Here is a 15,631-nt window from a genome sequence, read left to right on the forward strand (position 1 = left end):
AATATGTACAGCTACATTACCATGGCACTTACCATGGATATTAAGGGACATCCAGGAAAATAATGCAAGATCCTACAGGTTAAGGATAGCTTAGTTCTTTGGGCATAATCTCCCTAAAAATGCCAGTGCTGACAATGTAATTTTAGTTTTGAACCCGGTTTTCACCCATGTGTTTTTAATTATTGTTGTATTTGACTTGCATCATGTTTAGGTGCTATAACCTGTCCACAACAAAACCATTTGTAGAGCAACAGCAGAAATGGACATTTAAAAAAATCCAGAAACATGGAAGTACTATATAATGTTTTGGAAAAATGAAAATTCGAAACTCTTTGACTTTCTTCACTCCCCTGATCAGACCAAACTTAGTAGATTTTCTTTTCAAACATTACCTACTGAAGGTAGGAATTTCAAGTGATAGGTTTGTAGAGTTAAAGGAAATTTCAAGGCTTTCCATCACAGTTTGATGGAAACATTCCATCAAAGTTTCAAACAAAAACAAGAACTGAGTCCTTAGGCCGGGCTAGCTCTAACAAACCTTTCTCCCTTGCCCCATATACTTGAGAAGGAGCACAACGACATTTTTTAATGGACTGTTGCTCTAACCATTGCCTCCTGACTGCCCAGATAACTACAGCGGGCTATGCGTTATCAAAATCATCCATCAGAGCAGCTCATGTCCAACGTTCTGGAGCCTCTGCTCACTCTACCTGAAAGCAGAACTGAGTAGGACTGAGTGAGCACTTAGGGAAGATTTTGTCTGTCACCTTTGGTTGGCTCAGAAACGTGATTTTTCAAACTCATTTGACTTCTCACCACAGTAAGCAGTGCATGTTACATTAACTTTTTATGTGCAATGCCTTCTATTTAAAAAAAAAACAACATATTATTATTATTCTATTCCATTTTAATTTTTTTCAATTCTGACTGTGACCCACTAAAAATGATTTCATGACTAACTAATGTGTTGTTCTCTGAAGTTTAAAAAACATTTACTTGGAACATAAATTCATCTAGAAATAATCGGCATTTTGATGTATCCAAGGCACTCATAATAATTACAAATAATTATAGAGTGCCTAGCATTTATTGAATGCTTATTTTTGGTCACATTTTCTCATTTAGTCTTAACAATTCAATGAGCCAGATACTATTATTTTCTTGGTTTCCCACGTGAGGAAAAAGAAGCTAAGAGATGAAATGGCTTGCTCAGGGCTCTATACCCAAGCTGGGTGAGGTAGACTCAGGATCCAAACCCTGGCTCGGAGCCAGTATGTTCTTCTACTTGTGAAATGGTGAAGACAGCAAGCTTGTGTCTGTTTAGTGTGCTCCAAAGCCCTCTCAGTTGGAACCTCCTAGTTCTGGTATGAGAACAAAGCTTCAAAAACACGCTGCAGAGTGTGTTTCTGCGTCCTCCATTCCTGCATGCAGGACCAGATGAGATGCTCAGGCAAATGAGCATCCTGAACAAATTGTATATTTGGCCACTAACTTCCTCTTACCTACTTACTCATCTTTGAATCCATACAGACTTACATTTTTCTCATATCTTGCAACACAGAGCAAATTGGTGGCAGCTAGAGCTGGGAGAACAGTGGGAAACATGGAGCAGGGAGGAATTAGTTAAGACAGAGGCCTGCAGAAGTGGAAAGAGTTAAAGGAGCACTGCTGTGTTTCCTTGTTAAACTGAAAGGTTCAGTCCATAGGTATGAGTGTACCTGGCGTTGACAGGAGCGTTCTCTTTTTGCCTTGCTCAAAGTTGGCTTATTTAATGCACCCACAGTCATCTAAAAAGGATTTGGACAATCCCTATTCTGCCCCTAAAGACTAAGTTTTTTTTTTTCTTTTTGAATAATGATTTTTAAAAAATAAAAAGAGGGGCGCCTGGGTGGCTCAGTTGGTTGGGCGTCTGACTTCAGTCCAGGTCATGATCTCACGGTTCGTGGGTTTGAGCCCCACGTCGGACTCTGTGCTGACAGCTCAGAGCCTGGAGCCTGCTTTGAATTCTGTGTCTCCCTCTCTCTCTGCCCCTTCCCTACTCAATGCTCTGTCTCTCTCTGTCTCTCAAAAATAAATAAACATTGAAAAAAATTTTTTTTCAATAAAAAGAGACTACCTTTCTCTGTTAAATCCTACAGGGAATGGAAAGCATAGCAATATGGATAAAATACAAGCTTAAAAAAATTTAAAGTCTACAGAAAAAAAAATAAATTCCTCCCCACAGTCCCATTGTTTAGAGAGGGTCAAGGTTAAGACATTTGGTGTACATTTTTTTGGAATCTTTTTTCTTGTAATACATACATAACTTGAATGCATTCTATACACTCAAACAGATGCCTCTCTTACACTGACACACACATACACATATTTTTAATGTAATCAAACCACACAGGCTGGTTTACAACCTGCTTTTTAACTTAAATATATATGGTGGGCCCGTTTGAAAGTGTGTGCATATATGATGACTTGATTCTTTTTAAAGTTTGAATAGTATCCTATGGTGTATATGCACGCATGCATGCATGTGTGTATACCATAATTTATTTTATCTATAACTGTTAATGGAGACATTTAGATGGAATGTGATTGTTTATCACCATAGGCATTGATTGCTGTGATAAATGTTATTGCACATTTTAGTTGGCATTTCAACAGAATATATTTAAAACGGTGAGGTTACTAAACCATAGGATTTTTATGTTTTTAAATTTGGTAGAAACTGGAAAAAGAAGTTTATTCCAATTACATTCTTAGAAAACTCTTAATTTTTAATTTGAATTTTTATTATAAGTGATGCTGAGCATTTGTTCAGTGATTTGTTGGAAATGCTCTATTTCTCTCCATATACATATTCTTTTCCCAAAACACCTGCCTTTTTTAGTACTGGCAAGTGGAAGTTTTGTTGCTTAAATCAGACGTTTGTATTAGTATGTGAGTATTCACTAATAGACATACCTCTTAAAATTATCATGAATTCATAGTCTTATATGGCAAAGTGATGATCTGATATATTGTAGGCTCAGGTTCAGATCTCCGCCCTGCTATGTGTTATCTGGGTTATGTAAAGAAGGAAATTTTTTTAATCATTTCTTGAATAGTCAAGCGTTCTTCAACTGGATAATTTCCATTGCTATAAAAGACATTTTTAAAAACTGATTAATAGTTACCAAAGAAAAAGTATAATAAAAAAACATATTCTTAAAAATAGAGAACAAACTTATGGTTGCCAGTGAGGAGGTAGATGGTAAAATAGCTGAAGGGGATTAAGAGTATACTTGTGGTGATGAGCACTGAGTAATGTATAGAATTGTGAATCATTACATTGCACACCTGAAACTAACATAACACTGTATGTTATACCTGAATAAAAAATATAATTTGGGAAAGAATTTTTAAAATACAAGTATGAAAAATAATTGAATCTACAATTCAATTTAATGTATAAAGCATTGCCGTTATTTAAAAAAAAAAAAAATTTAAGTTCTGGTTGCCTGGGTGGCTCATTCTGTTAAGCATCTGACTTCAGCTCGGGTCATGATCTCACAGCTCATGAGTTCCAGCCCTGGGTCAGGCTCTGTGCTGACAGCTTGGAGCCTGAAGTCGGCTTCAGATTCTGTGTCTCCCTGTCTCTCTGCTCCTCCCCTGCTTGTACTCTCTCTCTCTCTCTCCTTCTCTTAAAAATAAATAATCATTAATTTTTTTTTAATTTAAAGTTTCACTTCATATCACATCCTTTCTCCCCCAACTCAGAGGTAACCACCCACATACTGATAAACACATGCCGGATACATAACTTGTATACACACATATGTGTGATATTGCCCAGGACAGTGGTTCTCAATCTTGACCGAAGATGAGAATCACCAAGAGATTAAAAATTCTGAGGCCCAGTAAACTAATAAAATTACATTATATGGGTATACATGGGTATCAGTAGGGCTAGTCTCATGGGCATGTAGCCAGTGCAATCACACAAGGCTCTGTGTTCAGAAGGGTCCTGAGCTTGGGGCTTCATGTTCTGCATACATCATCTTGAAGTTGTTAATAATTGTATATTTGAATTTGTGTTTTGTAAATAAACTCTACTGGGACATATGCGAGGTACAAGGAGCCTCAGCTCATGTGTGTTCCTGCCTCCTGCTACTTTTCCTAGGACAGGTGGGTTCTTACCTGCCTGCCCCACCCCTTGGTGCCCTCCTCCACTCAGCACTCCTCCATTCCTCACTCTTCACTTGCCACCAGACATTTGCCTTTGCATTGTTTTAAAATTTTTTTAATGTTTATTTTTGAGAGAGAGAGAGATGGGGGTGGGGACAGGGGCAGAGAGAAAAGGGGAAACAGAATCCCAAGAAGTCTCCAGGCTCTGAGCTGTCAGCACAGAGCCTGACCTGGGGCTTGAACTCACGAACGGGAGATCATGACCTGAGCCACCCAGTTTGCCCCTGCCTTTGTATTTTCTTAATGATATTGAGCTTTCCAATACATGTACATAGATTTTCTTTCTTTTTTTAGTTCCTTAAAATTTCTTTTGAGAGAGAGTGCAAAGGGGAGGGGCGGAGAGAGAGAGAGGGAGAGAGAGAATCCCAAGCAGTTCCACACCATCAGCACAGAGCCCCATTCAGGGCTCAATTTCATGAACCATGAGATCATGACCTGAGCCGAAATCAAGAGTTGGTTGCTTCTCTGACTGAGCCATCCAGGTGCTCTCTATGTAGATTCCTTCGATAAGCTTTTATTGTCTCAATGAAAATAACTTCTCAATAATAATTTTCTTGTATAACATTGGCTCTAATTATTTCTAGATATTACTAATTATTACAATTTCTGCTGCAAATCACATCTTCCATATCAGATCTATTACACTTTCAAACTCTGTCATCGAATTATAGAAATTTATGTGATTTTTCATGTATGCATTTGTATGCAGCAGCATTTTTGAACACTCACAAAATTTAACGGGTTTTGGAATTCTTTTGTGTTTCCTATGTAATCATATGCTCTTCAGTAATTATAGTTTTGCTTCCTCTGTCTAAGGCTCTTATATTTTTCTTGTCTTTCCCCACTCCACATCTAGGACCCACAGAAAAATGTTAAATATAAATGGTGATGGTGGGTACACTTGTTCCTGACCTTAAAGGACCTTCTTTCACCATTTTAGCAGGAAGTATGTTTGTCATTATGTCTGTAGATACTATGTATCAGAATAAAGAAGTTCCCTTCTATTCCTTGACTATAACTCCTTTTTTAAAAAAAATGAACATTGAATTTTAGTAAGTGCTTTTTCTACCTACATTTGAAGTTTTCATTTAAAATGTGTTCAGGACTTTTTAATCATATTCTTGTAAAAGAGTGATTGGTTACAGTGCCAATTTTGTCATACTATTAGAAATAGAAGTACTCTATTCATTTCTAAATATACTCAAGGATCTCCATTTGAATGAAAAGGAAAGGAAAAAAAAAAAACTTACAAATTAATACCCTGTCTCTTCTCTGTCACAGCCAAATTTCCAAAAAAAGAGTTGCCTGTGTTCATTACTTCAATTTCTTCATTTCTTTTTACATATTGATCTACCCAGTCTAGCCTGGTCTCTGGATACAGATCCCTTCATAAAACATATCTTACAAGATGACAACCACATCCATGTCAGAGATTCTGGAAGTCTTTGTCTTACTGGAATCTTAAGCCATTTTCAATAACAGTTTAATTCTTTCTTTTTTTTTTTTTTTAATTTTTTTTTTCAACGTTTATTTATTTTTGGGACAGAGAGAGACAGAGCATGAACGGGGGAGGGGCAGAGGGAGAGGGAGACACAGAATCGGAAACAGGCTCCAGGCTCTGAGCCATCAGCCCAGAGCCTGACGCGGGGCTCGAACTCCCGGACCGCGAGATCGTGACCTGGCTGAAGTCGGACGCTTAACCGACTGCGCCACCCAGGCGCCCCAATTCTTTCTTTCTTGATACACATTTTTTCTCTCTTGGTTCTTAATCGTTTGATCACTCTGGATGCCTCTTCTATGTTTACCTTGTAAGCTCATCCAACTGGCCATTTAATATTTATGTTGCTTAAAGATTAGCTGTAGTCTCTCTACCAGAGTAACCCTCTAATTTTCTCCCAGGAGAAGTTCTTTGTGGCCACATCATTACCCCTTACACTTATTTACAGTCTTTGTGGCAAACCTCTTTTCTAAGTTTCAGATACAATTATCTGCCCACCTACTTAATATTTTCTTTTGGATTTTAAAATTATTCTAGATCTTGGGTGATGTGCAATCCAGATGTTGTGGTACCTTATAATGCATAGGCAACCTATGACTAAAAAAGACTAGTTATTCCCTGTCATCCCTCCAACACAAGCACCAAACACTGCACACATATTGTATGTGTGTATGTGTGTGTGTATACATATATAGTATACTTAAATAGCATATATTGTAACAGGGATAGCATATATTGTAATAAGGATAAAATAACCTCAGTAAAAGTTTCCATTCAAAATAAAGAAAAATGGTAGAGTATTAGAACACAATAATGAGATCCTGCTAGATAGACACTGTGAACCCTCTCTTGCAGTGTGGATTTCTTTGGATACCTGGGAAGGAACCAGCTTCTCTGGCTCCCATTTTGCCCACTGGAAAGTTCTTCCTTATCCATCTTCCTCCATAGCCATATCTGAAGAAGATTTAGGGAAAAATGCCCTCCTTGAAGAATATGGAGCTCACATAGACTGTATCCTGTTCATACAGTTTGAGGCGTTAAAAGTTTAGCAGTCACAGACTTTTTGCAAATGGACTAGTGGCTCCTTTAGCATAATCTCTTAAAAACGTGTTAGGTTTCTAATCTTTTTTGCTTTTATTCAGTTACATGTGCCAGTATCCACAATAAAAAAAAGTGTTTTCTTGACTTGGTTCCCAAGTCTGCCTTATTTCCTTGATTCCTCACCCCCATGTCCCGTCTCTCATTTAATGATTTAAGCTATTCTAAACAATAGAGCAGAGTAAAAATGTAATACCTTCAATCTGATTTTTGCTGCATAGTTGAGTCAGTTGAACTCAAAAATACTGGATCTTTTACAACTGTAGTTTCTTTCTTTTCTTTTCTTTTCTTTCTTTCTTTCTTTCTTTCTTTCTTTCTTTCTTTCTTTCTTAAATTTATTTATTTGGAGAGAGAGTGCACAAGTAGGGGAGAGGCAGAGAGAGAAAGAGAGAGAATTCCAAGCAGGCTCCACACTTTTAGCACAGAGCCATATGAGGGGCTTGAACCCATGAACCATGAGATCATGACCTGAGCTGAAATCAAGAGTCCAATGCTCAATCAACTGAGCCACCCAGGAGCCCCTGGAGATCTTTCTCAGTCTTATCTCTTATTATTTGGGATCTAGAAGCAGTCAGCTTTCAGTGTTGGAGAGTCCTTATTTTTAGCTGATCTCTGTCTGAAAACCAGCTATTTTCCACTTGGCTTATATCTTTACTGTAAAACTCTGCACAATGCTGTCCAGAGTAGTCAATTCACACCATCACTCTACCTCTTTCAAGTTGTCTTGATCCTTTTGGGATCTTCCAAGGTGCTTGGAGAAATGCCCTGCAGAACTGTCTTCATGACAGAAGAAAGGAGAAAGTATTGGTTCTTTGGATCTGGTCTTTCACTTCTGAGGAGTGGTCCCATGAGCCTCGATTCCCTGGAAATTGTGGATAGTTCATCTATGAATGCCAAGTAGAGCCCAATGTACATTTCATGCTGCAGTGACAGAAAATCACTGAGGAGGAAAGAAGGAAGTGTATGGTGCAAAGTTCAAGGTAAACATTGTAAGGACGCATCTACACAAGGATGGATTAGGCATTTAGGGAAGCATTTTGATGGTAAAAAACAAAGATAAATACATATGCATGATGGCCTCCTTCAGAGTGAAGGGATAATGGTATCATCATTCTGCCACCAACCTGGAGAACTGTGGGCACAGTGTAGGTCACTATTGTTCCCGGGAGGTTTGGTGTTATTAGGAGAACTTTGATGGATCAGCCTTAGGGAGAGACGATCTAGTTTGAGGGGCCCATGCATAGCCACCATCTTTGCCACCTGAGTTGCTCTCTTCATGTTCATTGCACAGGACTTGGGTGGCTGAAGAGAGGGCATGATTGACCTCTACTGGGTAGATCATCAGTTTACCTGGTTGTTGAGGTCCTGTTCTATAGTAGATGCTCTGCAAGGCATTAACTCGAGATAAAAAGATCTGCCTACTTTGTGCCACTACCATGGGTGTTTCCATATGCCTCTTCACCTCATTCAACTCACTTTGTCTACAATCTTCCAAGTTTGCTTTTTCCAAAAATTTGTTTTTTTTACATTTATTTGCCTTGATATATTTATATATAGCCTTGATATACTGTGCTCTCCATCTTGGGAACCAATGCCTTAATGGATCTTATAATACTCAGCAGACTATTAGGGGCTATATTTCAAATGGCAAATGGTCTTTCACTGCAGGTGGCATAGCCTTGCTGCAGAATGTGAGGGGTCTGTGCTGTAATTCTCCTATTAGGCATTAGCAAAAACTCTACTTATTTAGAGTGTGAATGAGATTAAGTGGATAAAATGTCCATTACATATCAAATATTCTATACACTTTAATTGTCCTGTCTTTAAAAAAATGTCATTGCTTTTGGTCCCAGATTCAGGACTGGACCATTGGGTTTCTTTTCCTGATGTTTTACAAAGACTATACACATTGTTAGGAGTTTCTACATTAATGTTGCACTAAAGCCAGCTGGTTCCCCAACTCTATTAGGAATACTCTTTCCAATGTTAAAGAAGAGCCTAAAGATCACAAAGACAACCTCAAAGTATTGAGAGGATGGACATTAAATTTTTAGTTCTCAAACCTATTAATTTTCAGAAATATCTAGAAACTTTGTTTAAAATGCATTTTACCTAATTTCATTTATTCCAATTCAGTGGGCCTGGGGTGGAGCTCAGAAATCTGTATTAAAAAAAAGAAAATGACCCAGGTGGTTGCGATTTTCAACCAAGTTTGGGAACCGCTGCTCTAATCCACATGTGGGAAAAATCTGGTCACCGGCCATCAGTCCCAAAGCCTCTTTTCGCTCACACCTCTCAGAGAATGAGAAACGTCTGTGCTCAGAAAGGCAAGACTAATACCAGGCAGCTTTCAAGGTGGTCCGCTTTACCCCAGTGCCTAAAAACACAGTTGGCATACATTAGCCACTCAATAAATAGTTAATGAATGAATGAACACACGAATGAATGAATTAATGAATGAATGAATGAATGAACCAATGTCTACTGTGTCTCCATGGCAGCACTGTCTTCTGAATACTGTTGTTTTTCTTTCCCTTATTAGAACTCTTCTAATAGTACAGCTTCCTTATTAACAACCACACTCATTTATGTTTCCACTTAAGCTGGAATTTTCAATTCAAATATTTGACCAAAAGAATCAGGAATTAACAAGACCAGGGTGCTACTGCTCACTTTAATAAAACATTTCAAACCCCTTCTGCTTTCCAACACTTTTCCCCTTTATAGACCTATTTTCAAAATGTCTGAGTAGTAGGAAACTATTTTACATTTGATCCTGAGATGGTGTCAACACTGTAAATAAACAGTTGATCCTAACAGTTTTGCTCTTAAATATGGGTATTTTCTTAACAAACTCTGTGAGATTATTATCTCTATTAATAACAAAGATAAAAAAAGATTATCTCCCAAAGATTTGTAAAACTAGCTGTCTCTTATTAAATATTAATACAGAAACTCCTAAAAATGTATATAGTCTTTTGAGATGCTTAAGAAAAGAGCCCTTCTAATTAGTACCTGTTTCTACCACTTAATTTCTTTTCTGTAGCCCTTTATCCCACCTGTCGATGGAGGCCTCATCTTGGATATCAAGATTGCTAGTAAGGCCATTTTATTTATCTTTTCTACATTCGATGGATAGATTCCGTATTTGGCTGCATTTCCTCGTACCTTACAACATTTCATACCTGTTTCCAGTGAAGGTCTCTATCTAAAACTAATATTTCCCTAGTGTAGATTTTAATAGAAAGTTCATTAAACACACCCATATATCTATGTAGGTGCATAATATATAGTTATAAATTTTTTTCTAAACTGCATAAAATTTTACACTTATTCTTAGTAAAGTCATTTAAAGATTGTGTAATATGGGTTTATAAAAGTTCAAACTCACTTTCATATATATTCTTAATTTTTTATTTGCATCTGATCACTAGCTGTCTGAGAAAGGAAGATTATAGACTATGAATAAAACATTGAGCTGAGTGAATTGTGGAAGATATTCCCATTGCAACAATACCCTCTCCCACTCTGTCCCTCTCACATATGGACACACACACCCCATCTTCTCTTATAGCCAATTCATATAGGTTAGTATTCCAGGAGCTTTATGTTAAGTTTTGGCTTTAAATAAATCACTTCATCTAGCCAAAACCACTGACTTTTTTTTGGTTTCTACACAAAACTCTAATTCAAGTCCAGTTTCCTTCAAATTCAGTCCAGGTGCTAAAAAAAAGTCTCTTGTTTTTCCAAGGAACACTCGACAGAATTTCTCTTCCCTGTATTCATATTTATAACATAGCCTCTAAATAGTCCAGTATTTTGTATTTTCTGGATTAAAGTGGCTTCATAGTGAATTTGTAGTCCTTCGATTCATAGACACTCACTAATTAATGTATATTTTTCCTCTTAGAAATTAATTATTATTCCTTAGGATCTTGTGTTGTTATTTGCAAACTCTTTTATATTCTTTAGAAGATGAGCATGTGTGGGAGCACCTGGGTGGTTCAGTTGGTTAAGCATCCGAATTCAGCTCGGGTCATGATCTCACGGTTTGTGGGTTCGAGCCCTGCGTCGGGCTCTGTGTTGACAGCTCAGAGCCTCCCTTTCTCTCTGCCTTTTCCCCTACTCATGCTCTGTCTCTCTCTTTCAAAAACAAATAAGCGGGGCGCCTGGGTGGCGCAGTCGGTTAAGCGTCCGACTTCAGCCAGGTCACGATCTTGCGGTCCGTGAGTTTGAGCCCTGCGTCGGGCTCTGGGCTGATGGCTCAGAGCCTGGAGCCTGTTTCCCATTCTGTGTCTCCCTCTCTCTCTCTGCCCCTCCCCCGTTCATGCTCTGTCTCTCTCTGTCCCAAAAATAAAATAAACGTTGAAAAAAAAATTTTTAAAAACAAAAATAAATAAGCATTTTAAAAGTTTAAAAAATTACTTTAAAAAAGAAAATGAGCATGTGTGTTATAAGTTAGCAATACAAAAAAAAAAATAAAAACAAACCAGTTCTTTAGCATGACTTTAGTTACCATCCAATGTAAAAATCTGGATTCATGGTAAATTCTGTAACTTTGGCTTTTATGTTATTTCACATGTAGTCTTAGAACTCCGGATATTTATTTGGGTTTGGGGCCTCAGGGATAAATCATTGTATTTAACCTTTATGAGATTTCAAACCTAAAGTATAAACAGGGCCTCTTCTACCCGTTTCCTCCTCAGCCCCACTCTTGAATTTTGGTTAAAAATTGTGACTAGTGGCAATGCCTTTAATAATGAAATGATATATTTGGAAATGTTGATATGCCTTATAGAGCACAACCATAGAGAGGCAATATGGTCCCAGCATGTCTGGGTTCAAATAATTTCTCGGCCGTTTATGAGACAGGTAACTGAAAAACTTATTCTCTTGTTGCCTCCATCTCTTGTCTGTGAAATATAGAATATAATTAATTCTAACCCAGAACTTTGGTGCAATGATTATATCAGTTAATTTATATAATAAAGTATCCATAATGTAGTGAAATTCAGTAAATACTAACTCAATATAGATTTTGAAGGATCTGGAAAATAATTATGATGTCATCCAGGTGGTGTGGGAGCCAGAATTATTTCTAGATGATCTAAAGGTGTCATATTTTCTCAGGATAAGTGAGAATATATATCTTTGGATAATTTTAGGGCAGATGATGAATTCAGACAGTTGCTTTCAAGCTTTAATGTATATTAGAATCACATGGTTTCCAGTTAAAATGCAGATTCTGACTCTGTAGGTTAGGGATGGGGCCTCAGATTTGCATTTCTAAAAGCTCCCAGGTGATGCTAACATTGTTTGGTACAGAGGTCACACTTTGAGTAGCATGACCTAGACAACTTCTTAAGAACCTTTGAATAAAAATATCTAATTTTATGTATGTATGCATGCATGTGTGTGTGTGTGTGTGTGTGTGTGTGTGTGTATAAAATACTTTATATGTCTCATATATAACAACATGTCTGCTACTGAGAAATAAACCAACGTAATCTGGTGCATTTTGTCAATGTAGTAATCTCTTTTCCGTGTACACTATGTGTGTTAGTGCCATGAAAGAGTTTCAGTAGATGTCTTTATAATTGTAAAGCTCTTCTTGAGATAGTAGCTTAGAACAGTGCTTTTCAAACTTTCGCTCCGTTAGAACAGTGGTTTTCAAACTTTAGCTCCATGAGAATCACCTGGAGGGCTTGTTACCACTGGGTCTTTACTCCTAGAGTTTTTGATTCAGTAAGTCTGCGATGCAACTTGGGCATCTGCATTTCTAACCAGTTCCCAGGTGTTGCATTCTTAAGAATCATTGGCATAGAATGCTCATTGATTCATTCCTGAAATCAGCCAGAGTCTAGCAATACTCTCTTACTTGAATCATCACCGTAGGTATACACTTCTGAACTTCCACTGGAGACATTTCAACATGGGTTGTTTTGAAATACTGTGATATTGTGACTTATAATAAAAAATATATATACTTGCTTTTCTATCCTGTTCCTGGCATAGAGCCCCTAAAATCCTTGGAATTTCCTGTGACAAGAGTGATAAAGTTATCTTTTGTTATTAATGAGGTGACTCTTGGAAAGCCTTTAGATAACCTAAGGATGGGGGCTGGTTGCCTGGGAAACCAACCAAGTGGTTAAAGGGTTGGAACTTTCAGTATCCAATCCCAACTTAACTTCTAGAGAGGGGAGAGGAACTGGAGGTTAAAGGCCAACGGCCAATGATTTAATCATTCATAGCTGTGTAATGAAGCCTTCGTAAAAACCCAAAGGACAGTGTTTGGAGAGCTTCCAGGTTGGTGAACACATGGAGATTCTTGGAAAATGGCACATCTGGAGAGAACCTGGAAGCTCTGCATTCATTCCCCATGCCTTCCCCTGTGCATCTCTTCCATCTGGCTGTTTCTAACTTACATCCTTTTATAAGAAACCAGTGATCCAGGAAGCAAAATATTTCTTGGAGTTCTGTGAGCCACTCTCGCAAATTAATTGAACACAAAGAGGAGGTCATGGGAATCTTTAATTTATAGTCAGTCATTCAGAAGTACAGATAACAACCTGGACTTGCAACAGGCATCTGAAATGGGGAAAAGAGGGAGGGGTCTTATAGGGCTGAATCCCTAACCTGTGGTATCTGATGCTATCTCAGGGTAGTGGTGTCAGACTGAGTTGAATTAAAGGACACCCAGCTGATGTCTTGAGAGCTGCTTGTTGAGGTGGGGGGAACCTCTCTCCTGCCACATTGGATTTGGACTCAGAACACCAAAAAGATACCATCCCTAGAATCATGATTCTTAAATGTTTGAATTTGCTTACCAAGTCAGGGAACCAAAAGACCTCATCACCTCCCATTTATCCCCACACAATAAAACATCCCCAGAGTCAACATCAAGAGAGGCACTGGTTTTGATTAAAGAATAGTGAAGTGGTGCCTGTTTTGTATTACATGTAAATAAATTATTAATATATCCCAGATGTATTTAGTGCCAAGGTTGTCATGTTATAAACATGAAAAAGTAAACATGGATCACTAGAAGAATGCTCACTGGCCCCAAAATTTCACTGTCCACATGATAACCACTGATCTAATAGATAAAGGTCATGGATCTAAAAGACATCAGAACAGTGTCATCAGTTGAATTTCAGCATCCAACACATGGTATTTAGAAAGTAGTACAGAAAGTGTGCTTCACACTGCGTGAAATTAGACTTGGAGGTGAAGAGCAGCCAAAGGGTGAAGAGGGAAATTCACTGGATAAGGTTACTTGAGTAAGTCATATCTGCCATATTAACTTTTGCAACTTTAAAGGCCAGTTGTCCTGGTAGTTGGAATCTGCATCAGAACTCCACAAAAAGAATCATCTCAGGACCCATTAGTTCACCCTGGATTTGCTTAGCCTCTCAAGAAGGATAGCAGTGAGTAAGTTAGACTCCATTGTCAGGTTAGACTATGTGGAATGCTCTAACTTCTTTGATGGTGTACTTGGGGCTATTCTAGAAGGCATCGGTCTTTGCAATAGAGAGGTAGAGCCAATAGATGAGCTTCTACCATGCATTTAGCTTCATAGTTGACATCACTTGTTATGGAAAGCAATAACTATCAGGTGTTGGTACTCTTAGAGCAAATTATTACCTGCCTCAAAGAGACTGAAGAAAGAGTAAAGAACTAATGGCCAGGAGCAGATCTTTAAAACGTTGAATTATTATTAATAATCCTAGGATCTGGGCAAACTCTTGAAAATAATCCTACTATTTGACAAACCACAATGAACATTTTAACGGATCTGCTTACAAACTCATCATTGTGAAATGAAAGCACGGAGGAAACTGAAGCTATAATAAGATATAATATCCTTTAAATGGTGGTTTAATAAACATCTAAAGTTACTGCTTCCCAGTTTAAAGCTGTACCCTGGCTATGAACACTAGTTTACTTGTTTTTTGCTTACTCAGTGTCCTACAACCTGAGTATTTACTAAGTGTGAGAAACGATTTTACTGATTTAATATGTCTTGATTAATTTCCACAAGCAATATATGAGGTAGGTGTTTTTTTCTTTTACCGTAGAGGAAACAGAGACACCTAGAATTTGGTAACCTGTCCAAGGTCACACAGAAGGCAATAGATGCATAATTTAAACAAGGAGATTTTGGAGACCAGAAACTGTGATGTCAAAAAACAAAATATGCTCTTCTCATCTAATGGTGGGAAATTTAGAATTCACAACTGATGTTCTATCTCCCAGGGAGTATGTTTACATAACAAGAGAATTTCAGAAAAAAAAATGTGTTTGTTGGGAGGCAGTATGGAGTAATAAAAAGAACAAGAACTAAGCAACAAGTTTGAGCCCTACCTACACATGGTGGTTTGAAGGAGGTCAGTTATTCCCTCCTTATACCTCACATTTCTTGCATATTAAATTTGGGTAATGGTTTAACAAAAATAGATGACCTCTGATATTAGATGTGCTTAATATTCTTGGGGTAGATGACTGAAGATATTTTTGATGCCACTGCACTTTCCACAAACCTCGTCACTGCCTGCGAATTGGGATATATCTGAAGTGATATATATATTTTTCTTATGCCCAAAGACAGCCAAAAACTTTTTCTTTCTATGGTTATGCTAAAATTTTAAGATAGTGTGTATCATTTCTTTTTTTGCTCTTGAGAAATACTCATGCCCTCAGAGATCTTAACTGAGATTTGTAATAAAATGGTTTTCTCTAGTGCTGGATTACTTTTTATTGTTTTGTTTCCCCAAATTCTAAATAGCTTCATAAATAACATATTTCAAACTCACGATA

General features: G+C 37.7%; 1 protein-coding gene across 1 annotated transcript in view; it reads left to right on the top strand.

The window, feature by feature from the left end:
* The window catches only part of GFRAL (GDNF family receptor alpha like), a 34,972-nt gene extending 28,207 nt beyond the window's left edge, over nucleotides 1–6,765 (top strand). Inside the window, exon 7 of the mRNA XM_030317083.1 lies at nucleotides 6,572–6,765. Coding sequence (XP_030172943.1) covers nucleotides 6,572–6,765 — 194 coding nt within the window. The remainder of the gene's footprint in view (nucleotides 1–6,571) is intronic.
* Nucleotides 6,766–15,631: the final 8,866 nt, after the last annotated feature.

The sequence above is a fragment of the Lynx canadensis genome, chromosome B2, assembly GCF_007474595.2.
Source record: "Lynx canadensis isolate LIC74 chromosome B2, mLynCan4.pri.v2, whole genome shotgun sequence".
Taxonomy (NCBI): domain Eukaryota; kingdom Metazoa; phylum Chordata; class Mammalia; order Carnivora; family Felidae; genus Lynx; species Lynx canadensis.